At 33.9% G+C, this 27,795-nt stretch overlaps 1 protein-coding gene across 2 annotated transcripts; it reads right to left on the bottom strand.

Moving 5' to 3' along the window:
* Nucleotides 1-10,041: 10,041 nt before the first annotated feature.
* Nucleotides 10,042-15,419, bottom strand: LOC113714481 (uncharacterized). 2 transcript variants are annotated; one of them, XM_072069082.1, is made up of 5 exons: nt 14,396-15,419; nt 14,170-14,307; nt 10,577-10,816; nt 10,352-10,486; nt 10,042-10,254 (listed from the first exon to the last, which is right to left on the bottom strand). In XM_072069082.1, exons 1-4 carry the CDS (start codon nt 15,314-15,316, stop codon nt 10,400-10,402), a joined length of 1,386 nt encoding a protein of 461 aa, XP_071925183.1. In that variant the 5' UTR covers nt 15,317-15,419; the 3' UTR covers nt 10,042-10,254; nt 10,352-10,399. The 2 variants fall into 2 exon arrangements, with proteins under 2 accessions (XP_071925183.1, XP_027094133.1); XM_027238332.2 differs by having other exon boundaries at nt 10,042-10,486.
* Between the last annotated feature and the right edge of the window lie 12,376 nt (nt 15,420-27,795).

Genomic DNA, 27,795 nt, shown 5'->3' on the forward strand with positions numbered 1-27,795 from the left:
GGGAGTGTAAGCAAGAGATCTCGGGTTCAAGTCCTCCTGCTTATACTAAAATATATATATATATAATAAATAATTGAACCCTTAAAGGTGCATTTACTAAAGAAATTAACTAAAGTATTACTATGTTACAATGCTTTGTCAAACAAATGACCTCCTAAAGGTGCATACGATAACTAAAATCATTACCAAATAATTCTTTTACGGTGGAATAAAAACTTGATCACAATAGGCAAAAACATTACTAAAGCAAAGAAGTAATGCATGAGGAGACGTAAACCAAATTTTATAGTAGTTTGGCTAACTCCTTCAGAACTTTATCAACTCTCTAATCTCTTTCGAATTTGAAATTATTTCTAAACATCTCTTCCAAAAGGTGAGCCAATGACCCATTTAGAATTGAGGCAATTAGCCTAAGTTCCTGTGAGCTCCATATACCTTTTGAGTTCTGAATTTGGCTCTACTATCTGCAACCTCTTTGGTTACAACGTTATGAAGAAACAAAAGAAAATACTCTTGATGTGTGAAGATCACAATAAAACATTAATCATGCTCTCTTTCTAGAGTGGATGATACAATTGAAAGTTTAAATACGTGAAATGGATAAATTCTAATCCCAATAAATGATTTTTGTGAGTTGTTTGAAAGGCACAATGGAGCTTCAAATCCTATTTATTGTCCACTTGAGGATTTGTCACTTCTATTCATATCTTCTTCATCCCACCTCATTATCAAGTCTTTTAATAATTACCATTTTCTTTCTTGATAATAATTTTATGTTTTGGATCTTTTTTCTTCATATCTTACTTTTTCCTTATCTTTCAATTTAATAGACTGTTAATAACGAACATACTAAACCACACTAGTTTTTATTTGTTAATAATAAAAATAATATTACTAAATACGATATGGTCTTCGTGCACATATAATCTACAAATAATAAGGCTGTATTTGGATTGAGGGATTCGATAATGAAAGCTTTAAAATCCTATCAAACCCCTCTAAATTATTTGGATGACTTGAAAGGTACTAAGGTTTGTAGTTCATCAATTAATTGACTCATTTTAAATACTAAAATAATTACAGAATTATTGCAAACTCAAATACTTTCCAAATAATCCAAGCAACTTAAAGAGATTTGAGAGAATTTCAAATCCATCAATCCAAACGTGGTATTAGATAAATCGCGTGTTCGCCCAATCAAGTTCCGTGGATATCAAATCAAATTATTTTGTCCACCATTAAGACGTAGTTGAATAAGGCTAAAGAGTTATTGTTGGATGAATTGCCAAGTGTAATTTAGGCTTACGGGGATGGATGACTCCCAGAGTGCCTAATGATCACACTCCGTTCAGCCTAGTTTGTTGCATTGAAGCAGTTACCCTACTAGAGGTCGATATGCCTATCTTGGCCGGATGATTGCCAATCCAACATTGAAAAGTGCAACATTGACGTCCCCCCCCCCCCCCCCCCCCCCCCTTTTTTTGGTATATAATTTTAATTTTTGGTACATTAACATTGTCATAACTGACTTTTCTTAAATTAACAGCCTACAAAAGTTTTGCAGTTTCATTTTTAGGGCACTTTTGACCTTGTTTAAGGAAAATGTAGAATAAACAAACAGCTTCTTTGATAAAAATTATACCAATATTGGGGAAATGACATGGTTTATCTAGTTAGCTTGGTTTTAGAACAGCTTTGCCAGAGATATTCCTATAAACATAGCAAAAATTCAACATTGCAAATTGGAATTCTGGAAAAATTATTTGCATTTCATACTTTTTCATACTACTTTTACTAAAAAAAAAAAAAAAAAAAAAGTGTTCCACGTTTGTATGCATCATAATAAAAGTGTAAGCACATGCAGAATGTGTTTTCTTTTGTCCACGTTAATCTTTTTCCTATGGCAATAATATGGAACTCTATTCACATTAGTGAATTTAAAAAGATTTTCAGTTTGAATAGGGTTCAAGTATCATGCATCTTAATTTGCTTATGAAAATTCTCTGCAGTTAATCCTTTTTGGTTTTCAACACAAAGTTACAAGAAATGAATGTTTTGTTGCACGTCAAGTGTAAAATTGTTTAACTGTCCAAACCTCTCACAGCAGTTGATAAATCTAAAGTATGAGCACCACCTAACAAAATTTGAGAGTCAGTCTCAATTTCAATCTCTCTTGAGCTATTCATCTTTTGTCAAAGTTCTTATTATTATTAAGAGCTTACTATTTGAGAGTTAATTAAACTAGTTGAAGATACATAAGTTATCTTGAAATTTGAAACAACTATGTAATTTTAAAAACCGATCAACAAAAAGATGTAGCCTAAAGAAAATAGCGTCTTTTTAAATTCGAGCAAATGGCAAAAAAATGTCATTAAACTACTAGGCACTCTTTGTTTTGGTCACTCAATTTTTATTTAGCCGCACAATAACCATTTAACTAATAAAAAAAAAGTCTATTTTTCGTTACCCAACTAGTAAATATTTACACTTCTGGTCACTTAACTAATAAAAATGTATATTTCTTGCTCACACCAAAATTCAATGACGAAAATAGAGGATTTTAAATAATCTAGTGACAATAGTGTCATTTGCTCGTTAAATTCGCAAAACTAAATATCAAGTGGTTTAAGTAATAATTGTACTCCCTCCGTCCCGTTTTGTTAGTCTTGGTTTTTTTTTTCACACAGATTAAGAAAGTGTAATTAATTTGGTTGGAAACATAAATTTAGATTAATAATTTCCTAAAATACCCTTATGCTAATCAATGCAGTCAATGTATTCAATGTATTGGAAAAACTCAATGTATTCAATGTAGTGGGTTAGTATTTAATAACAATGTATTAATAACAAGATATTTAATAAGGGTATTTTAGACAATTTGAAAGATTACTACATTTCTTAATGAGAAAGTGGACTACAATTTGGGACGGACGAAAAAGGAAAACAAGACTAACAAAGTGGGACGGAGGAGTACTACACTTGCATTATCGCTTGTGTTTTCTGAAAAAGATGAAAAGTATTTAAAGCATCTTGGTCAATAAGATCAGATATATCCAAGTACTACGGCATACTGAAAAACATGTTTTTTAACCCAAAATCTTTGATACCAAGCTTAATTATTATCTTAATATTCATTTCTTTTCCTTCAAATGCAAATTTGTTTTGTACTTTTGCAATGATACAACTTTTAATGAACATGCATTAGAAGAACTATGTCGGGTCAATCCGTACAAGGCCTCCTCCATCCCATCTCTTTCCTCCTCGACAATTTTGAGGAACACAAGTAGACAACAAATGTAGGAGGAATCACTTCGCTAATGGTATTCAATTAAAGAACTCAGCATCGCATTAATACTTAATGGCAGGCAAACTCTCTTTCTTCCACATTCAGGTGCCTGACAGCATGATTCCTGCTAACATTACAACTATCTTTCCCAAAGACCTTTTCCACATGTTAAGGTTTTATGTAAATCTTGTTCATACCCCATTTTCAGATGTGTGAGATTTGAGCCTTCATTTCTTGGAAGCTTAAAAGAAATTTCTTACATGCTAACATTTGCGAACACGTGGCCATTTGTTTAATTTGTCGGTATGGTGGTTGTATAGTTTGCGTTATTTTCTTTGTTATATAGTCTCTTGCTTAAAACATTTTATTTTTAAATTTTTAAAAAAAATATTCTAAACCCTACAAGGGAAACGAGGAGGAATTGAGAGTTAAATCAAGAATTTCACGATGACCTAACTAATATCTGTATCAACTAGATTTTGCAAAGTTATCATGAACTAATTTATCTACCTAACTATACAAGCAACGAGGCTGATGCTCCAATCTCGATACTCTAATTAAATTAGCTGCATATTATATTGACTTACTATGGGATCTACCATAACTTGAGAATCAATTCTTGAGTTTATACGGATAAAACTTATATTGCATCAATCCATTGTAGTGTCAATGTTAATCTTATGAAGAATATAGAGATAGGGTATATTGCATAAACAAAGAAATTTAAGATACTAAAGTAAATTTATGCTAAAATATAGAGTGTAATTACAAAATCCATCATAAGTTTTTTCGGATTGTGAAGGGACTAATTTACTTCATAATTTTACTTGTGCAATGTGAATGCCTTGAAACTTCAGACTTAACCTAGTATCAAAGACAGACTTCAATTGGGCACAAGACTTGAATTTAACTGTTATTCTGCATATATCCCAGAAATTTTGCAGATATTGTGCTCCAAACATGAAATAAATTCTCAATTGAACGAAAACAAAATTATTTTGTTTCATCAACAAGCTAGATTCAAAGTGTTCGGGTCAAATATTGAGCGCAAAAACTGGAACATTTAATTCAATTTCCATAAATACAGTTGTGTTGTCCAAGTGATAGATACTTATAGTTTTGTTTTATCCCACTTGCCAGCGTTTTAGGAGATTTGTTGCACCAACCGGAGCACAGCGCCAATTCCTTGTACGGTGTATCTGGTTAAAATTATATACTAATTCATAGACCGTTCTTGGTTCCTGGCAATTTCTCAGTTCCTAAACAAAGGAACAAAGCCACACAAATTCAAGCATTTGGCAACTAACATATATTTTTATGCATTTATGTGATAGCTGTCCACTAGATACTGATTTACACTTATTTTCATTTAAATACACTCATCCATGTTTATTAGCTCATTTGCAGTCTGAGATTTTATCAAATTAACTCTATTATTTAAAAGATCTAACGTTGTTGTGGTCATAGACGAAACCAGAAAATTTTCTTTGAATCGACGAACTCTAATTTAACTAAAATTTAAGTATCTAATCTGAAATATTTTACATTTTTTGCGGAGGCAAAAGTTTAAATTTGCAGAGAAATTTTTAAAAATTTCAATTCTTCAAAGGAGAAAAGATTAACTTCATATTTTAACTTTTTCTGGGCCTTCCTGCCACCCCCAGTTCCACCCATGGTTGAGGCCCTTCTTAATTATTAGATGTTGGACACCAATTAGACAAAATATGTATATTTTTATTAAGACAATGATCAACTCACACATAATAATTAACACTAGTTCATTATGTGAAATTTGAAATTCAGCTGCTTGATTGCCATGTATTTCCATGATGTCAATCCATACCAATTGAAAAAGTATCATGTCAGGAATGTGCAGGACTATAAATTTGTCACAGCTAAATTCTACTTTGGAACCTTAAACTATGAATACGGTTCTACTTTAGTCTTTAAATTTTAATTTTAGACACTTTTCCCCTTAAAATATGAAATCCATATCACTTGAGTCCTTCAATTTCAATTTTGTACACTTTATCCTCTAAAATATGAAATCTATCCTATGGAATTGTCAAAATTAACGGAATAGTAGACAAGTAATGCTCAAACTTTAAGGACTAAAGTGGAATTAATTCCATACTTTAGATAGAGAGTGAAGTATCTAAAATTGAAGTTTAAGGACTAAAATGGAATACAATTCATACTTCAGGGAGTGAATTGCCAAGAATTGAACTTTAAGGAAGTACTTCTATAATTTAAGGGTCCAAAGTAAAATTTGGCGAATTTGCCACAATAACAACTGGCGTTTTAATGTATAACCCTGGTAAATTTCAACTCAAAGAGGCCAAATATAATAATAACTAAATTAAAAAAAGGACATTTCGAATTGGGTTAATACCACTTTATCCCCCAAACTTTGGACGATTACCCACTTCAGTCCCTAAATTTCAAAATGGGACACTTAAGTTCCTAAACTTATAAATACCTCCCACTTAAGTCCCTAAACTTATAAAATGGGACACTTAAATCCCTAAACCCTTATAAAATGGGACATTTCGACCACCAACGGTATTCAGGATTTGTTAACAATTTTCCTTAAGTGGGAGGTATTTATAAGTTTAGGGACTTAAGTGTCCCATTTTGAAGTTTAGCGACTGAAGTTGGCAATCGTCCAAAGTTTGGGGGGACAAAGTGGTATTAACCCTTTAGAATTTAATGCATGTAGAATCTTGTTAGTATTGCTGTTGTATATATATTAGCTGTATAACTGCTTAATTTGCAAATTATACAGGCCTGCCTATCTCTTGATATCTCCCTCTATCCATTACTCTCTTTCTTCCTCTACATATACTACTTCATGTTGGTTGCTCATTGATGAAACCTAATTTACCAAAGAAGGCTATATCTTTGTGAATTCCAATTTACATAATTAAAGACAATTTTTTTAGTCACCTGTCTATGTTTCAATGTTTGATGAACTAGTACCATATCCGTAATATAGAGCATAATTGTAAAGAGCTTATTATGTTGTGCATCTCAAGATAATACTTTGTATACTCATATATAGAGAAAAGTTCTATCATATTTCTCATGCTTCTATATTTTGGATAAATATGGCAACTTATTACAAAACTAGTTTTATTTCCCTTAATATCCTTCAATAAAATGTTATAACTAATTATCTTAGAACTTCATATATATGTATATTTTAAAGATTTAGGGAGTATTCAGTACTTGAAGTGCATTGAAGAAGATTAAATAGCATTGTAGGGTTCAAGATACCACTTAATTGAAGTTTCAGGTGCTAATTTTTTTGAAAAATTAAAATTAATTTGAGAAAGTCACTAAATGCATGGAGAGACAATGAATGTGACTGTATTTATGTAAATGATGAGTTGTGCACATTAATGAATGGCTTAGGAAACTTATTCAAAATTAATTCTATTTACTACGTAAAAATATTTCTTTTTTGCCTAAACTGATTGGGGGCCTTATTCACAAAAGCATCATCTCGCTCCTGTATCTTTGTATAAAAAGCAAGAAACATCAAGCCATCTAATTAACATATGTTTATAATATATATATATATATCAACAAGCATCAAAAAGTTTGTATCAATTAGTTTGATTAGCATTCGAGATTGACACTATCCTATTGTCTTGGGTTGCTAAGGTTGCAGAGCTTATTAGAAACACTAATGGAGTAGCTTTCTGTATTTAAAGCATAATAGAACAGCCATTTGAGAGTTGTCCCAAAAGTTATTTGAAAATCTTATGTCATAATAAAAAAATATTAAAATGAAGTACATTTTTTTTTTTTTTTTACTTCAGTTTCTACGTATGTATGATTCTCTGATTTACTCACGAGCTTGTCTATGAGGTCAGATTTCAAATTCCAATCTTTGCTTTGTGCACTGTGACGACTACCAATTAAAGATCACATGCATGTTGTATATGAAACTACATCTACTTAATTTGATTACAAATATCTTTTTTTGTACTATAAAATCGGCTCATGTAACCTTAAGGAGTTTATATTCATCTGAGAATCCTTTGATCAAGTCTTGATTGTCTATAAGTACAAGCCTTGACCATGGGTGGAGATTGAGGTATGGAATTTCCTTCTTCTTTTCTCTATTCTTCAAACTTAATTTTGATTAGGGCCTCCTGTGATTTGTGAGGCAATAATTGAGACTTATGTTGGACTTATACTCGACTTTCTACGTCGTAAATAATAAGGATTAATTTTTTATATACTGAAAATATACAAATCATTACTATTAGATGCATGATAACTCATTTAAATTAAAATTTCAAATTCAAATTTTGTCTTAGTGTTATGCTTCTAAACACGATAGTGTATACATTATTAGTATATCTACTATTAACTCAAATAATAAAATCTCCCCAAAATTTTTCTTATTAAGTCCCTTATTTCTTTTAGACATTCTTAGTGAGAATTTTTTTTATATCTTTTAGGAGTTCCTAGTGAGATTTTTTTTCTTATTTTATTGTTAAATCTAAATTTATTTCAGATCCGGTTGTTAGATCTGAAATTGTTTTAGTTCTTGGGTCTATCTCAACAGATTTTATCATCATTACTCGTTGATTAATAGATCTAATGATTGCAACGTGGATAGAAGGAGTTGCAGTGATTTATCTCATTAAAAGAACAATTTGAAACTATTAGATGCATGACACCTCATTTAAATTAAAATTTGAAATTCAAATTTTGCCTAAGTGTTATGTTTCAAACCATGATAGTGTATACAGTGTTAGTATATATACTATTAACTCAAATAATAAAATCTCTCCAAAATTTTTCTTATTAAGAGTCCCTTATATCTTTTAGACATTCTTAGTGAGAATTTTCTGTATCTTTTAGGAGTTTCCAGTGATATATATTTTTTCTTAGTTTATTGTTAAATCTAAATTTATTTCAGATTCGGTTGTTAGATCTGAAATTTTTTTAGATCTTGTGTCTATCTCAATAGATTTTATCATCATTACTCGTTAATTAACAGATCTAATGATTGCAACATGCATAGAAGGAGTTGCAGAGATTTATCTCATTAAAAGAACAATTTGAAAGTTCTTGTACTTTTCAAATTTGTTTATAATTTTTCAGATCTACTATATCTCACAGATCTATTATTTGTAGTGCATATTTAACTTGTTATTAAGACAGTGATGTAAATCAAATCATACTGAACGATTTTCAGCAATCCGTCAATGAAATTTATTTTTATAAAAAAAAATTCAAATAATAATTGCTATGAAAACGATCATGAAGTTCAAGAAAGTTTACATTTCAACTTCAGTCTCACTCAAGATTTCAATGCTACAAACATAGCTTTTAAAGCTTTGATGCATTGCATGTCGTGCAATTTAGTTCATAACGCTCGTAAGCTAGTTCTACATAACTTACTAGTTCAAAAAAAAAAAAAAAATCAACTCAAACAACTTATTACTTGTACTTGTTTTATTGACAAGTATGATAAACTTAAAGCCATAGATTGTAAGAACCAAAATTGCTTCATCTTGAGCAGATATAATGAAACCCAAAACAATGATTGGAGCAATTTACCTTTATTGAAATTGTCCTTTTGTTTATTAATGCTGTTTTGTGCATTATCTGCATGATATGAAAGCAAGGCATGGCATGTACGGTTGAAAGAACCATCCGTACCAGGAAATATACGAAGAAAATGACATTGCAATAACCAATAATATGGGCAGTATTAAATGAGGGATGACAGATCCAGCAAATTTGTAGGACCAAAACTCACTTTTAGGTCAAAAGCCAATTGGCAATAAAGACCATTTTGGAGGTTCATGCACGAATTTTGAAGTCGATGAGATCAGGTTCCTGTCCAAGAATGGGCAGAAGCGCAATTTAGGCTTTGAATCTTGAAGTGTGTTGGATGATGCAGGGGCAAGATCCATGTGGCTAAGGTCCAGCAACAATCCTATCTTCTTCTATTTTTTATTTTTATTTTTTATTTTTTAGGATAGATACATGTAAGGTTAGTTTGATTTGATCCAGGATTTGACACATAGAGATGATGTGTGGTTGTAGAATTATGTCCATGAAAGCTATTAGTGACAGTTTATCTAAAATTGCCCCGTGAACTTGAGTTAAAATAAGATTCAATTGTTAATTTCTTTTGAAGAGTTAAGGTAATAACGAGAGTGCCTGATAAAAGGGGAGATTTTAGTTGCAAGTTCAAATGGTAAATTGTGTGTAAATCAAGTCGATTTAGAGCACCAAGTATCCATTAAAAAAAAAACCAGTAATAGTAGTCTCTGAATTGCTCAATTATTCGGTTGATTTTATACATATGCATGTGTGTGTCTATATATATATATGTAAACTTCAAACTATTTGTAGTTACCCATTCAAAACTATTTGTTTCAAAACTCATTTTCTTTTTTTTTGAAAACTCATTTTCACTAACGTCTTTTAAATGAACTAATACGCGATTAATCTTGTAGGAGAAAGCTAATAGGGAAAAAAGGATTTGCTTTTTTCTTTTTTGGAGTACAACATTCTTAAAATTAGTTCTATACTGCAGGAAGGAAAGGGGAGGGACATAAGCCAATCTATTATATTAAGAGGCTCGAAGGGACCCATCTAATCTTGTGTTGGGGAAAGGAAGGGTTTGCTTTAAGATTTAGTACGTCTATTTAATCAGGTCAGCTGCAAATAATTCTTTGTATATTTTTAAAATTTTGATTCCAAGAAAAGGAAAAAAAAATGGCTACAAGCATAATCTATCGTCCCTCTTACAGATGTCGTTGTTTCTCTACTTTAAGAAAAGGTTACATTTGCTATGAAACAGAAATAATACAGAATTATTAGCAGGCTTATTTTCAGAAGTCCTACGACAGAGCTCCTTCCGTCCATGCAGGCAATTCTGTGAAGAAAAAGCATCTCCCTTATAAATTTGACAGAATCAAGTCGTCATCCTTCATCTAAAGATTATGTGCAAAATCAGAACATATATATATATAGACACACACACACACACAAATACAACATCACTAAGAACAAAAGAAGGTCAAGACTTGCAATCCAGCAGGTAATGCTTGATTCCGAGGCTTATTCAACATCATCACATCATGAAGAATCAGCAAAAGAGCTCAAAGATTTGATTACAGATTCGTATACTTTAATTCCCTCCAAATAGACAGAATCCTTCAGGAACTGCGATGATGCAAAATTTAAACTCCATGAGCACTAAATGAAAAGTAAACAACAAGGATGACGAGGAACCAATTAGCAGTTTTGACGCACCTCATTGTGGTCATGAAGTAGTATTGGCGTGTTTCTCATAGGTGAAAACCCAATGGTAGGAATTCCAAGCTGCCTCATGAACCGAGCATCAGTAGTTGATGGCAAGATTTCAGGCTTTGCAAGTTTACCACCAGCAGAAGTGACAGCTTGCTTGAAAACAGACCACCAAGAATTGGAATCATTTGTCGGAGTCAATAATGGGCGTCCTTGGTGGTCTCTTAGAGGTCCTTTCTCTGTTATCTGCAATGTCATCAAAGTAACTATTCTTCTTGCAGCAAGCAATTGCTAAAGCATGTAAAAGGATTTCTAAAACAGTTAGCAGCATTACAATTGCTGAAACAGTCTCCCTCCCTCCCGCCCTCCCTCCCTCTCCCTCTCCCTCTCCCTCTCTCTCTCTCTCTCTCTCTCTCTCTCTCTCTCTGTGCGGGGCCTGCCAGAGGATGGCGTGAAGGGAAAGTAGTTGCGGGACCATGGAAAGAGATGAAGTTCTTATGCAGTGCCTACCAGTATTTAAATTTGTCAGCAAATCAAAATCACATTTGTTCTCATTGTCCTAGCCCTCTACCACTATCCTTCCTGGACAGACAGGCTAATAAAGAAGAACTGCCATCACGTCACCATATAATTAATAGTGCTAACAGCTTGATGATGTCAGAAGCAAGGTGAAGGCAACAAAGACAGCAAGTGACAAATGTAAAAGAATGATTTGCTACTATGGCCATTTGAGAGGGTCTAACTGATTAATAATATACCATGTGAAGGGCAGAATCAGAAAACTTGAGCAGCAAGATCAGTAATGAACTTTAAATAGTTTCAGATTTCCCTGTTAACATGTTCGACAACCAAAATATGTAACGGCACCAGAATTGTGCATTGGGAGAATCAAGTCAGGATCAATGTTGGAAAATGCATGATGATCATCAAGATCACAGACCCAAAGCATTTAAAGCGCTAATCGAGGTCTAAACAAAGATAGAAGCGTCAAAGAAGTTAAAGAACAGGATATAGATCTAAAAGTTCTTAAAATTTGCATCCAAGAGTTTACAATCACCAAGAAATTGTAGGACAAGCTTTAAGTAGAACACTGGATCAAGTTGGTGAAAACAAAGATATCTCTGTAATCTATAAAACTTGACTAGCACAGGATACTGATATACATTTCAAGCTTAAGAAATAAAAAACTACAGTATAATTGTGGTGATAGTGAATATCATTGAATGTGTTTAAGAATATCACAAATAATTAACTACCATCATATACTTGTTCAGTTCTTTTAACAAGAGTCTTTGCCCTACCTCAACTCAAGCTGCAAGCTGTTTACATGCTACTCAGGGTGATGGAAATTTTTAGATGATGAACAAAGAAGACAAGTATCCATGACATTTTAAATAACTTTGAGATAGGATAGCATTATGATTGACTTTCCATGAGAACATTTTTACCGCATGAATTGAATGACAATCAAACAAAAGCACCAAGATATCAAAAAATCAAAGAACGGCAGAAAGTAAAGGATGTGCCCAAAAACCTGAGGATAAGGCAGGAGAGCAGTTGCTTGATTCAGGAAAAGATGAAAACACTATACCATTTAATCATAACGCTAACTCCCATTAGAAAATCCACCTAATTAGTTAAACACCCCCCCCCTCCCAAACACAAAAACTAACAAAAACAACAAAATAAGCACACACATCAAAAAAAGGGTACATTTTACAACACATACTGAAAACATGGTAAACAGTGAGAAATCCACCTCTAGTCAAGTCCACACAATTAGACCAATAACTCTCATTTATCTTGCTCAAAGTACCTAGGGCACGGATAGTCAATGCTTAGAATAATAACCTCCCCATTTCCCTTTCTTTTGAGTATAAGTATGGGTTTTCTGGGGCAATGGGAAGAAATCTAGCACATGTTGAACATTCTCAGAAAGCTAGTTTTGATTTGATTGACTTTTTTGCCCATTGCACCCCGAGAAACTACTAACAGATCTCATGCAATAGTACCCATATATTACTGATCATAAAATCAGATATATTCATTTTCAGGATGTCAAAAATAAGAAACAACAATACACGGATGAATAACATAACTGATGCAGCACCTGGAAGCAATAGAGGCCAAGACTGATTTCAGAAGTTTTAGATGCAGAAATCTAGACTTTGTAAGACAGCAAGCAATAAGGTTGTCCTTAATTCTGAATTAAAATTTAGAAAATGAGAAGAAATGATGGTAAGAGAACAAAATATTATAGCATGATAGATTCCCCTCTCAATTCCTTTCTTTACACCTAACACTGCATTAACAAAAGCAAGTGAACTTACAAGTAAGAGGAAGCCTGTACTCTTCGTAATGGTCCTCAATTCACCTATGCCATCTCGGAAGTTTAACTAAAAGGCCACTGTTAATTTACTAGGAACCTGACTTATGATGTAATGTATTACTTTAGCAGAATGTAGAACAAGGATTTTATTTGAAGAGTTGCTTAATTCACATTTCCTTTCTTCATCTATTGCAGTTAAACACTTATCTTCGTACTTAAAGTCAAAATTAGCAGGGATTTTTTTTTCTTTGACACCGTTATATTTTATTCAGATGAAACAAATAGTTTACACAAACTACTGGGCATACCTCTGATTCCAACTGAGTAAATCAAGAACTAACAAAATCCTAAGCACCACAAGTAAAAAACAGGGGAGGGCTTCAATGGAAAATGGAATCCTCAACTCTAAACATAGGCTACTTGTGAGATCCTTCAAGATTTGATAATAAACAGATTCAGGAGACTACGGGCACTCAAAAATGCCTATGATCCTGAATTACCACAAGTAAGAAACAGTGGAGGGTTTCAATGGTTTTATGAGATCCTTCAAGCTTTGATGATAAACAGATTTAGGAGAGGACAGCAGGCACTCAAACAACTCTGATCCTAATCACCACAAGTAAGAAACAGTGGAGGGTTCCCAAGGCTTTATGAGTGTTTACTAATTACTATTATAAACAAGGCTTGATATATACTTTCACCACTTAAGGATGATTAGACTAGAGAATGTAAGTAGTCTCAAACAATAATGCAAACAGCTGGCACAATGTGGCAATATTGTAGCATCTAGATATGCAGAACAAAGAAATTTCACTAAATAAGTTGATGACTTGATATCAAACTCAATTTCGTTGAATCAAAGGAATTATGCCCTCACCTCAGAACTTCAATTATATACTCATCTTGCTCCCCTATCTGCTACAGCATCTTAAGGTACTCCATATGGTTCTTAGCAACGGATCTTACTTAGAAAATATAGGGGATGTTAAAAAGGATGTAAAGAAAAAAAAAAACGTATTCCTAAGTATAATGACAATTCACACAAATTTAACCAAACTTCTTGTCAGTGAACTGATAGTAATGCTAATGACGAACACTTCCTTTCAATCGCTCAGTTATATCACTAGCAAGAAAGCTACTACCATATTCCAGGACCTAAATCACAACCAACAATTAAAATGAGTGCTGCAATGCACGATAGAAACATTCCAGGAAATACCCACAATTTCTGAACACCAGTAGCTAAAAACACAAAAATCATATTGTTTACCTCAAAACTCATATTCCTCCAAGAGGGTGCCCATTCCTCTGCAATCCTTCTTCTCACGGCATCCGGGTCAGCTGTTGGTGGCAGCCGCAAGTCAAATCCTGCCTCTGCCTCAGAGGGTTGTACATTCATCACAAATCCCTGCAGCCAGTAAAACCCAAAGCGACATCGCTCACATCCAATTTCATCAATACTTGCAGAATAAATAGAGCCCAAGCATCAAACTTACTGTGGGAGAAGGAATTCCAGCCTTCAAAAACACGGGATTTGCAGAAATAACCTCAGAATTGGCAGCCAGCCCAGCCTTAACCTTGTCAAATTCAGCATCTCTAAACTTGGTAATAACCTCCACACTCTTCATCAAATTCTCCATTGCTGAATTATCAAACATCCTCGACCCATGACCGGGCATTCCAACTGCCTTAATCACGATATGCCACGGCTGCCGGTCAGCATAAAACACTCTATACTCATCTCCAGGCGAGGCCTGCCCTTCATCCAACACAAACCCCAGATTCAATGCCTTAAACTCGTCGGATTTCACGAACTTCGCCATCCCATCAAAACCCCCAATCTCCTCATCTGGGACAAATGAGATGTGCACGGTCCGAAGAGGGCTGAAGTTTTTCTCCTCAATTAACCTCTTTATCGCCTCCAAATACTGAATACCGATGCATTTATCATCCTGGGCGCCGCGGGCAAAGATTTTTCCGTCGGAGGAGTGGTAAGCGGAGAAGGGGGGATGAACCCACTTGGAGGGGTCTGCTGGCACGGAGTCGAGGTGGGAGTTGAGGAGGATGGATGGAAGAGTGGGGTCTGAGCCGGGCCATGTTAAGAGGAGGAGGGGTTTGTCCTTTTCCGGAGTGAAGTAAAGGATTTGGGATTGCAGGGAAGGGATGGAGTTGGAGAAGCTGGTGAGGAAGTTGATGGCGGAGGTGTAGTCTGGGGTGGGATGGGCAGAGCTTATTTGGAGGTATTGTTGGAAACGAGTGATAGCGGGCGGTGGATTTTGGTGGTGGATTTCAGCAGCTGCTGCAAGAAAGAGGGAGAAGGAGAGGAAGGCGAGCAGAAATGGGGAGAGTAGGAGATGGTGGTGACAGAAGCGTTGTTGTTCGGACATTTTACCAGCGGAACATCGGAAGTCAAACATGGGAAGTGTCGAAAATGAGCTACTCCCTTAAACGTCGGAGATGGTGGTGATGAGCGGACGTCGGACATTACTGAGGTTGATAAGTTGGAAATTGGAAGAATTTTGGACTGTGGCAACAAGTATATAGTTTATAATTATTTTTTAGAGTCCACTTTAAAAATGATTTTAAATATGATTTGTTAAACAACAAACACAATTATGTAGTATATCACATAATATAGAATTTTTTTAATAAGGTAAATTATAATATATATTATTTTTATAAGGTCAATTATAATATAGGTATAATTTATGAAAACTATCCCGGAGTTCATTTCAGTTTTCAAAAATCAACTTACCTTCCTTGTTTAGAACTTTTGTATACCATGTTAGCCCAAATCATAAAGGTTAGTATAGAAAATTAATTTGAGGAGAGAGAATGTAACTCAATACCAAAATGCAGTTTGTATTTCTTTCAACTATATATGTTTTGAGAAGAGAAATTCTATACTAAGTGATAGATGACATATATCATACAAATTAAAAGATAACCAATTCATAATATTTAAAAATTTTCATATTCATATTTATGAGTCAGTGATATTGTGTTTTTAGAATCGTGTTTCTTGCAGCTGGAAATTATTTATTGAGACTGAAAAGCTAAGGCCTAGAATAAGAAAGTGGAGGTAGGGATCAAGTGAAGCAAGTTCAGGGCAGATTTCTAAAATGTAGCAACAAAGACTTTGGAGCAAAATTATGGCCTTTTTAAGGTATGAAGGGAAATCTTGGAATTTACCAACGTCTTTCACAATAAAAAATTGTTACTCCGCTTGCCATAGGAAGGTTATAATCATGATTTCAAAGAGTGAAAAAAATGCAAAAGAGTTGTTATATAAATTGTAGATTTTTTCCGATGGTACGAAGGCAGTGAGAATGAGGTGAATAGCAAGAACCAAGAGAAGCATCAACAAAGCAAATGGCAGAGATGGCACCACCAAATTCAGCAATATTGATCAAATAATCAAATTCACTTTCTTCGGAATTCTTCCAAATCACCAAAATTGGCTTACACAGAATATAGAAGAGATGGTCTTTCAACTAGATAAGATCCCCGAAAAAAAAAAAAGAAATGATAGTACACATAGTCTTCGTTTGATGGTACATAATTACCAAAAAAGTACACCAGTAGGTTGGAGAAATTTGCACTGACTTGCTAAAGAAAATTGGCTAATTTCATGTTTTATTTTTCTTCAATTTTATTCCAATAATGATTTTTGAGAAATTGATTAGTTAATATCACCAAAGAAAAGAGAAATGATAGTTCACATAGTCTTCGTTTGATGGTACATAATTACCAAAAAAGTACACCAGTAGGTTGGAGAAATTTGCACCGACTTGCTAAAGAAAATTGGCTAATTTCATGTTTTATTTTTCTTCAATTTTATTCTAATAATGATTTTTGAGAAATTGATTAGTTAATATCACCAAAGAGTAAGGATATAAGTGTCATTTAATCCTTACTTTATGCCAACAATGGATCCCAATTCCCTATCAAGAGAGATAAGTGAGATTTTTTTTAAAAGTTCAGAAAAGGCAAGGGAAACTACCATAAACCTTAGGGGAGGCTTTTACGGAAAATCCTACAATAAGTGACATACGACTTAAGCAATACAAATAAACTAAAGGATAATCCAACTTCTTGATTTTAGGGATTTCCGTGTTTGCATATCTAATTTAGAAATATCATGATTTAGAGTCATTTTTTGTAAGTGAAAATTATCCCATATAGATACTAGCTTTGTGTCCTATAATATGCATAGGAACTACAAATGATTAAAAACAATCTAATTTTTAAGATAAAGTATTTAGCATTATTAATATTATAGAAATATATATAAAATCTTTACAATTCCCTTATTAGTTAAACTCTCTATATATATTTGGATAAATTCTGCTAAAACGGTCATTGAGATGGAGAATCATTTCCCATATTAGTTAAACATATAGAATAAGAGGGAATCCCCCTTGCCACATCAGATTGGTCATCCGCCCATGTGGCGCGTGGAGATTGGTTGGTGCTGATGATGTGGAATTGATGCTAGAGAGTTTTTTTTAAACATGGAAACTTTTTTTAAAAAACAAATGTGATGATGGCGTCATTAGTCATTGGTCAGAATTAGTTATTAATTAATGGTGAAATTACGCTTTTACCCTAAAGCCTTTATTTTTTTACTTGTTTGCCGTTTTTGTATTGTTGGTAATAATGTGCGGGTATGTGTCCATCTCTGTCAAAAAGCCTCTTTCGCCAAATTTCTATTGTCTGAGAAAAGTTGCTTCCTCTCTTAACACTTCGACAGCTCATTGTTGTATGGCCATGGCAGGGATATCTCGTTGCCCGTTGGACAATTGCCTTGGTTTCTGTTGGAGCTTTTCTTCTTTTGGGTTCCATTTGGGATGTTTCTCTTCATTTCATCTTATGCTCATTGGTTTTTGCTGCTGCTTGCTTACTGTGTTTGTGGTGAGAGTGCTCTGTCCTTATTCTTCCGTTTGGTTTCCATATTTTGTGTTGTGTGCTTTTAGGTATGTTTGTATTTAATTCTTTTTGTTCCATATTTTGTCTTGGTTGTTAGCATTTAGTTGGTTACTATTGCATTGCCTTTTTCTAGAAACACAAGTGCAGGTTCTTACTCTTTCTTCATCTGTTTTTTATGATGAGAAAATATAGTATTGCCTGCATCGATCTTGTGCATGTTCACGTTTCTTTTGCTTCCAGAGATTTTCTGCCTTTTCTCTTGCCTTTTGACTCTTTTTAGCTATTTGTTAATCCTTTCTGTTCTTCGAAACTTGGCTTGTGACTTCTTCTTTTGTTTGTTGCTAAGATTTGTTTGGCTTTCTTTTTTTTGCTGCAATGCTTGTTCATGCCTTTTGTAATCTGTTTTCCTTTTTTTACCTTCTTTTCCATATTCTTCTTGCCTGCTTCTGTGGTTTTGTACATTCTAAAGGTTTAGTTGTTCTTTGAATTCTATAGCAGTTAGTTGCATCGATCCTGTTCGCATTGGTGTTCTTTTTGCTTTGGAGACCTGTACTTCCATTTGGTGCTTATTCAATCCTTTTCAGGTTTTCAGCTATTCTGAGCTCCTATTTCTTTCTTTAAACAGATTTGTTCTAGCCTATAATTTTTCATGTTGTTCTGCATTCTTTTATTGTTGTCCTGCTATACTGGAACTTCTTCTTGGAAAGATTGTTCTAGCTTGTGTTGTGTGCTTTTAGGTCTGTTAGTGTTTAATTGTTTCTGTTCCATTTTTTTTCCCCTAGTTGTTAGCTTTTAATTGCTTACTGTTGCATTGCCGTCTCCCATAAATGCAGCTGCGGGTTCTTGTTCTTTGTTACTTTGTTCTTTATGACGAGAGAATTCAGTTATTGCTTGTATTCATCTTGTGCATGTTGTCGTTCCTTCTGTTTCCAAGGATTTTCCCCCTTTTTCCTCGCCTTTTTACCCTTTTCAACTATTTATTAAAGGTTTCCATTCTTCAAAACTGAGCTTGTAGCTTCTTCTTTTGTCCGTTACCAGGATTTGCTTGACCTTTTTTTTTTTACTGTATTTATTTCCTGCAATGCTTGTTCATGCATTCTGTCAGCTCTTATTTTGTAGCCTATTTTCCTTTTTTACCCCTTTTTTCATTTCCTTCTTGGTTGCTCTTGTACTTGCTAAAGATTGATTTGTTCTTTAAATCCTGTAGTGCTTGGTTGCACCAATCTTTTTCACATGGTTATCCTGACTTTCTATTACTTTTTTTTTCATCTAATTTGTTCTACCCTATACTGTTTTTTCTAATTTGTTCTTTTATTGTTGTCCTACTATACCGGAACTTGTTCCTGGAAAGTTTGCTCTTTTTTATTTTAACTTTTCAGCCTTAATTATTTTATCGGTAATTTCCTTTTGTTCTGCACTCTAGATGTCATTGAGTCGTTTTGTTTTTTGATTGTTGGTTTTATTTTATGTTCTTGAGTCTTCCGGTCTAAGAACATGGATAAGAATGCAATAGGACTGCAAACGAATCGAGCCGCTTGCGAACGGCTCGAGTTGGCTCGAGTCGAGCTCGAACTCGAACTCGAGCTCAAAATATTAAGCTCGTTAGCTCGCGAGCCGGCTCGCAAGCTCGAGTATATATATATATATAATATTTTTTATTTTTTTATTTTAAGTATATATATATATATTTTTATTTTAAGTATATATATTTTTTTATTTTCTTATTTTAATAATAAAATTAAGAAAAAAAATAAGAAATAATTTTTATTAATAAGTATATATATGTATATATATATATTAATTTTTTAATAATTAATTCTTATTTTAAAATATTAATTTTTTAAAAATTAATTCTTATTTTAATAATTTTTTTCTTAATAATAAAAAAATATTAATTAATTTATTTTTTAAAAAATAAAATAATTATTTTTTAATTTTTTTCGAGATCGAGTTGGAGCTCGAACTCGACTCGAATCGATTCGAGTCAAGCTCGAGCTTTAAATTTGCCGACTTGTCGAGCTCGAGTTCAAGTTCGAGTTTGTTAAAATTTAGTCGAGACTCGACTCGATTAGCCCAAAACTCGACTCGACTCAGCTCGTTTGCAGCCCTAGAATGCAAGACGTCGTAAACATTATGCGAAAATGCTAGAGAATGAAAAGGCTGATCTTTTGTGCCATCGTCATGATGCTAATGTTGCAAAGAAAAGAAAACTTTATGTTTTTGATATTGGTCGTGGAAATGGGTCACGGCTTAATGAGGGAGAGGGTAGCAAATATATTACTCGAAACTCTCTTGGTTGTGTTTTTTCTGGTGGTCCTTCTCGACATGGTAATGGAAAAGATTATGGCTAGTCGTTTCATGATTTACCGAGCTCTTTTAGTAATCTAGGTATTACTGTACTTAATAGGCAGGATGCCGCAAATATTCATCGATCATATCAACTTTTTAATGCTAAATTTACTGCATTAGATCATCGGAATCAAACGTTCTTCTCTGTTGGAGCACGCCATGTGTTCTTGTTTTTTGCTAGTGGTACGAGTTGAATTCTTTCCCCTTGTGTGAAACGCCTATTTTCTATTTTTTTTCCTTTAAGCTTGTTTATTGTGTATCCTGCTATGTTGGTTGGTGGTTAATTCTTCAGGGCAATACATGGAGTTAGGATCTGCCACTAATGAAATAGTTCAGCCGTGTATTTATAGGAAGGAAAATAGGCAGCTTTTTACTGAAACACCTCTTCCTTATCTGCAATCAGGTTGCCAGAATCAGCTTTATGGCGTTGTGCGTCATAGAAATGGTGTTGAATTATGCTCTGACAAGCAAGCATCTGCTTTTGTGGGGCTAGAAGCTTTGGCTTCATCTTGTTCATTTGGTGGTAATGTTCGTTGTTTTATGGATGTTATAATGCAGCTTTCATCTGAACATCTTTTCTCTGATTCTCTTATTTGTAACATCCTTTGCCCAAATTTTTCCTATCTATATTGCCCTTTTCGTTTGTTACCCTACTCTGCTCTAATAGTTTTAAGAGATTTCTTCTCTTTCTTTTCTCTCGATTGAACATCCATTTTCCTGGTTTCCCATGCTCAACTTGCCCACCTTTTTTTTTGGATTTTATTATACTTCTTCTCCTCCAAAAATTGTTTAGCCAATTTTTTTTATCCTGACTCCTCCATGCCTGTCCAGTGTAACTATTTATGAGATAAAATCTGCTGTGCAGTTTTTAGTGTAACTATTTATGAGATAAAATCTACTGTGCAGTTTTTGATAACACTACTTCATATCAAATTATACTTCTATTTATATGGTCACAAGATCCCATGGCCTTTCTTTTTCCCCCTTGTTTTTAACAAGAACTAGTGGGGTTTCTCTGAACCTAATAGTTTTTTTCGCTGTCAATTTACAGCTGTCTCTTGACACTGTAGGCCTTTGAAACTTTCTAAACTTGAAAGAATTCTCGAGGAATCTCTTATCCTTCCCAATGTTCCTAATTGCGAACATTGTGATGTTAAATGATTTCACATGGAGCCTCCTTCTTTTTGCTGCCATGGAGGCGAAGTTAAATTGTCTCTCCTCCCATGCCTTATGGTTTGAAGCAGTTATTTACTGGTTCTGATGAGGAATACAAGCATTTTTTAAAAAATACCCACACTTATAATAACAACGTAGCTTTTACATCCTATGCTGCAAAATATGACAAGAAATTGACAAAGAATAAGCATGGAGTGTATACCTTTCGAGTTCAAGGTCAAGTTTATCACTTCTTGAACTCTTTGCTATCGAGTGGTGATCAGTCAAGTGAAAATCAGTTATACTTTTATGATACCGATGAAGAGTTAAAGAAGAGGATTCAAAGCTGTGATACGCTTCGTGAGAATATTTTGAAGTCACTTATGAATATACTCCAAGATAATCCTTATGCAAAATTTTGTTAAAAACTTAAGGGATGTTCCGAACCTTGAGAATCATAGGATTATTCTCAATTGTAATCTTGGACTAGATCAGGAAGTGTATAATCTTCTTACTACATCCCAAGTTGCTGCTATTTGAACTGAAATTGACAATGATTCAGTTAATAAGCGTCCTCACATTTAGGTTTATAGTTACTCTATATAGTTACTCTAGCACAAGTTATAGAGTTCAACCCTATTGTAGATGCTGTAATTCTTTATAGTATCCTCTCCTCTTTCCTAGAGGTAAATTTGGGTAGCATTATGGAATCAAACAATTTCATAAAAAGCAAAAAATTAGGAGATTTGTCTGAGGACAACCTATATGTTGATCTTTCTTCTGTAGATACTCCATCACAGCTATTGGATTTGGAACAAAGAGGCAAGTTTATTTTTTCTTGCCTTTTGTAAGTTCATTTAGCCATCAGGTGTAGCTTATTTTCTTATTATGTCTATATGCGTGTTTTTTTTGGTTGTTGACAAGGCTTGGAGTGAAGACTATTTTGTGTCCACTAGAGAGTACTATTGCTACAGATTCCAAGAGAGAGATGGTGATGAGTCTATGTTGCTGCGCAGTCTTAGGCTGTTCCAACAGTGTGTCGTAGGTTCCTACATCAAAATTGAGGCGTCTAGGCTTGACTTTCATAGAAGAAAATAGAATGAAATAAGAACTGAAGTATTCCAGGGGGTTTTAGATAGCATTGCTATTGGTCAAACACAGGGTTCTAAGGTTGGTCAGAAAATCATTTTACCTACTTTTTTTATTGGGGGTCCGATATACATGAAGCGCAGGTATTTAGATGTCATGTCTTTGGTTCAAAAGTATGAAAAATCTGACATTTTTTTTACGATGACATGCAATTCTATGTGGATAGAAATTCAAGAAGGTTTGCGATATGTAGAGAAACTGCAGGATAGGTTTGATTTATTGTTGAGAGTTTTTAGAGCTAAATTTGAAGTGTTTAAGTCTGAACTTCTGCATAAACACATTTTTGGAGAAGTTGTAGCATGTGTCTATGCTATCGAATTTCAAAAGCATGGGTTTCCTCATGCTTATGTCTTGTTAATTCTTAAACTGGAGTTTAAATTGTTAAATCCCAAATCATATGACAAAATTGTTTGCGCTGAAATTCTTGATCCTAAGAAGCACCAACACTTGTATTCCCTTGTTATTAAACATATGATTCACAACCCTTGTGGAAATATCGATGAGAACTATCCTTGCATGAAAAATAGTTCTTACAAAAAATCATTATCCAAAAAGATTTTCAGACCATACTATTCATATCGAAGATACATTACCATACTATAGAAGGAGGAATAATAGTAGAAAAGTGAGAGTTCGGTGGCATGAATTGGATAATAGGTGGATTATACCTCATAATCGGTACCTGCTTGCTTTGATTGATTATCGCATAAATGTGAAAATCTGTTCTACTGTCAAGCTTGTCAAGTATCTTTACAAATACATCTTTAAAGGACTTGATTTTATCAGCTTTCAAGTCATTGATTAGGTTTCTTCTACTGACACTTACGAAATCAGTAATTTCCAAAAAGGTAAGTGGATATTTCCACCTGAGGCATTATGGTGAATCTATGAATTCCGACTAAGTAAGATGACTCCATCTGTTTATACTCTTTAGGTCCATCTCCCTGATCAACAGTTCATTTCTTTTGACAAGGATTTAGATTTGAGCTACTTACTGAAAAAAATTGATTTCTCTAGAACCATGTTGACTGAATTTTTTGAGACAAACAAGTCAAATGCAAAAGCGCAGAACTTAAAATGTTTGTATAGGGAGTTCTCTGAGCACTTTGTGTGGATTCCTAAAACGAAATTGTGGTCTGAGAGAGAGCGCCAATAAGTGATAGGGAGATCAGTTACAGCAAGTCCAAGGGAAGGTGAACGATATTTTTTGAGACTTTCACTATCCCATGTTTGTGGGCCGACATCATTGGATTATCTTTTGATCGTTAATGGTGAGCAGATAAGCTCCTTTAGAGAAGCTGCTCTTAGATTGGATTTGTTAGAATTTGATAACTATATAGAAGAGACTTTAGAGGAAGCTGTAGCTTTTGAGATGCCGTAATCGCTGAGATTATTGTTTGCTACTCTTATATTCTACTCCTCCCCTACCAATCCTAAACCCTTGTGGGAGAGATTTGCAAAAGATCTCTCAGCAGATTATGTACATGCTTAGAAACATGCTAATTATTCTGGCTATGAGATTAAAAGTCGAGTTTTAGAGGATATTAACAAGTTATTGTTGCAAATGGGGAAAAGTATAAGTAAATTTCGCATAGTTACTGATGCCTTCATTGCTCCTCTTCATGAACGAACCACAAGAGAAATGGATAGTGAAAGAAGTATTGTGGTTGATCCTAAGAATAAGTTGCTGCCTTCAAAATTGAATCTCGAATAGCGATATGCATTTGATTTAATTTTACAGTCAATGTTCTCTTCGAAAGTAAGGCCTTTTTTATCGACGGCCTTGGGGGAACTAGAAAGACATTCTTGTATCGGTAACTTTTGTCCGCTTTAAGGTCTCAAGGTTACATTGCTATTGCTATAGCTACTTCTAGTGTTGCAGCATCAATCTTTTCTAGAGGGAGGACTGCACACTCTAGAATTAAAATTCCTTTAGATTTCTCAAGGAGTAAAACCTGTCAACTTAGCAAACAGAGCAGTATAGCTAAACTGATTCGTGAGTCTAAATTGATTCTTTGGGATGAAGCGTCCATGGCTAAGAGGCAAACAATTGAGGCTTTTAGCAATTTACTCCAAGACTTGAGAGATTCTGATCTGTCTCTCGGTGAGTATGTTGTTATTTTTGGTGGTGATTTTTTATAGACCCTACCAGTTATTGAACAGGTTTCTAAGCAAGATTTAATAGAGTCAAACCTTGTTAGTTTGCCATTGTGGTCGTGTATGCATAAGTTGACATTGAAAGAAAATATGCGAGCTATTTTGAACCCGATTTTTTCTGATTTTGTTATAGATTGGTGAAGGGCGAGAGCCTGTTGACAAAAATGGAGAAGTAACACTTCCTTCTGACTTGGTAATTCCCTATCATAACAAAGACGGGTCCTTAGGCAGGTGATTCCAATATCCATTGTTCATGTTATCTTTTGAATAACTGACTAAATCGCATGTTATGCTTTTTGATTGGAACTTTCTAAATATAGGTTGGTACATTGTGTTTTCCTTGATTTGCATCTTTATTCAACCGATCCTTATCAACTTATCAATAGATACATTCTTTCTCCTACAAATAGCTCCGTTGATGAACTTAATGAGGTGATGATTGAGAAATTTCTAGGAAAACTTTATACCTATATAAAGTTCAGATAAAACTATTAATCAAAGGTTTCAAGGAGATTATCAAGACTTTCTAAATAGTCAGAATCCAAAAGAAACCCCTCTACATAAACTGTTGCTCAAGGAAAACTATCCTATCATGCTTCTCAGAAATTTGAACCCAACTGAAGGTTTGTGCAATGGCACAAGACTTATATATAGAGAATTACGGCAACATACAATTTGTGCTGAAATTGTGTTTGGCCAGGACAAAAAAAAGCGAGTTTTTATTGCCAAAATTCCTCTACAAACCCCTAATAATGAAAAAATGGCATTCCTTTCATAAGAATGCTGTTCCCCATCCATCAACGTTTTGCCATGACAATTAACAAGTCTCAAGGCCAGACTTTAGATTACGTTGGAGTTTTTTTTACAAGAACCTATTTTTTTTCCATGGACAGCTTTACATTGCATTGTCTAGAGCCAGGACTTCTGATATAGTTAAAGTCTTGATTGTTCCTGAAACTTTTGATGATATCAAAATTGATAATAGAACAAGAAATATTATTTTTAGTGAAGTGTTTCATTTAGTTAGAATGTGAGAATTCTTTGACAAGATGAGTTTTATGAAGTGCTTGCCACTTATAATTGTTACTTCCCTCAGTTTCATTTTCGCACCTTTTGATTTATTCTCCTTTTTTTCTTTAGGATGGCACAGATTATTCCAATGAAAGACATTCTTCTTGCTGCGTAGAACGGGACATGTAAAATCACAGTTCAAGAAAAACAGCATGTCACATCATCAATTGCTACTCCAACAAAAAAAATTCATTTTTCTAGACTTAGAGGTACATAACCAAACATTTGGCTGCCTCAATTCTAAATTTAAAGATAAGTAGTTAGAACTTTAAAAGCCTTTGATGCTTATGTTCAGATTTATTAGCTTAAACTTTGAAAGTTTTTGGCATTCCTTGTTATGTTACCTTGAGAAAATTTACTACTTCAAATAAAATCAGCACTTCATTCTCTCTTTTAATAGGGATCTTTGGTTGAAGGAATCGCTTTCAATAATGACATTCCTAAAATGAGTCCTCTTCTGCAAGTCTATAAGATATATCTTATCTCAAATGTTGTTGTCAGATCAACTCCTCTAAGATTCCAATATGAAGGTCTGAAAACACAGTGGATCATATCTACTAGGACGCTTGTTAAAGAAGTCAGTGATAATGAAGATGTTGTACTTGTGAAGCTCAGCTCTACCAAATTTACAGATATAATAATATACATAGATCGTAAAGATCAATTTATAGGTGAGCTCATTTATTTAAAACATATACATATATTCTTTTTCTTTTTTTTTTGGAAGGCTTTGTTCATAGTTTCTTCTTTTAAAATAAACACCTTGGCCGTTGTTATCTGTGTATTGGACAAAAAACAAATCAGTAGAGATGGTAAAGAATCCATCGTGCGGAAGTTTGTCTTTGTTAATGAAGAGTATGAACTTCTCTTGCTTATAATCATTTTTTATCGAACCTTTACGGTTTTTATTATGGCTTATTCATTTTTTCTCTGAAAACCAGCTTTCAAACTGTTAAGCTCTCCATGTGGGATGCTTTTGTCAATAATAAGGACTAGCAAATTTTGCAAAACATGCATAAGTTTCCTATCGTTATATAGAGAAGAGTGAAAGTTGGCTGTTACAATGGTCTTTAGCAAAAACTTTCTGAGTGGCTAACTGAGGAAGTTAATTTTTTTCTTCACTCTTTTTTTTTCTATCATGCCTTCTCCTTTTTTGTAGATATGGCTTTATCTACGTCGATCCACCTATCTAAGAAGTTAGGGAACTTAAAAATTGATACTTTCGTGAACATATGCATTCTCTATTTTTACTGCATGTACTTTATTTTAGATTTCCAATTCGGAAGCTGTCTATCATTTTTTTCCAAATAGGCAATGAGAAATGAGAAACTTCTTTTGGATATAGTTAACCAGAAACTATACGACAACTATAATCTAAACCTCTCGTTCCAATCAAATTAGAAATTTACTCAAGTTTGTAATCTCACAGGAACGCAGAAGGTATAATGAGCAATTTTTTATTCTATCATTATTAATTCGTATGATTGTCAACCTAACTATGTTCATGGTGCCCTTTCAGCCAACATAGGTCAAGGTTCAGCTCTTTTTTGAACACATTTTCCAAAATATTGGTATACGGGCTGCAGCAAGTGTTTTTGCTCTACATCAACAATGCATGGAGTTGCTTTCCTATATAATTCATGTAAGGAAAAACACTCAGCTCAGCCAAGGTAACCTGTAATACAATAACAAAACTTTACCTCAATTTGTCTGTGCACTTTTATACATTTTAATGTCTTTGCTCGATGAATCCCCAACTTTCGCTGTTCTGGGTAAAACACCAACTACACAATTAATGTTTACATATAGATGTCACTTTGATGTTGATTTGGAAGATGAAATTGGCAAAGTAATAGCTTCTATATTTGGATATTTGGTTGGAAAACTCCTTACCTTCACTGTAACTGAAGCAATGGATCATTTTAACCAGGTATCTTTGTTAGCTCTGCATTACACATGTGATGAAGCCATGCAGTTTTTAAGCCCAGCTATCTTACTCCTTTATTTATAAATTAAGATGTCATGCAATTAAAGCCTTCACTTAAACATTTTCCTATTAAAGCCATCACATCAGTTTGTTCACTAT

The sequence above is a fragment of the Coffea arabica genome, chromosome 10c (assembly GCF_036785885.1).
Source record: "Coffea arabica cultivar ET-39 chromosome 10c, Coffea Arabica ET-39 HiFi, whole genome shotgun sequence".
Classification (NCBI taxonomy): domain Eukaryota; kingdom Viridiplantae; phylum Streptophyta; class Magnoliopsida; order Gentianales; family Rubiaceae; genus Coffea; species Coffea arabica.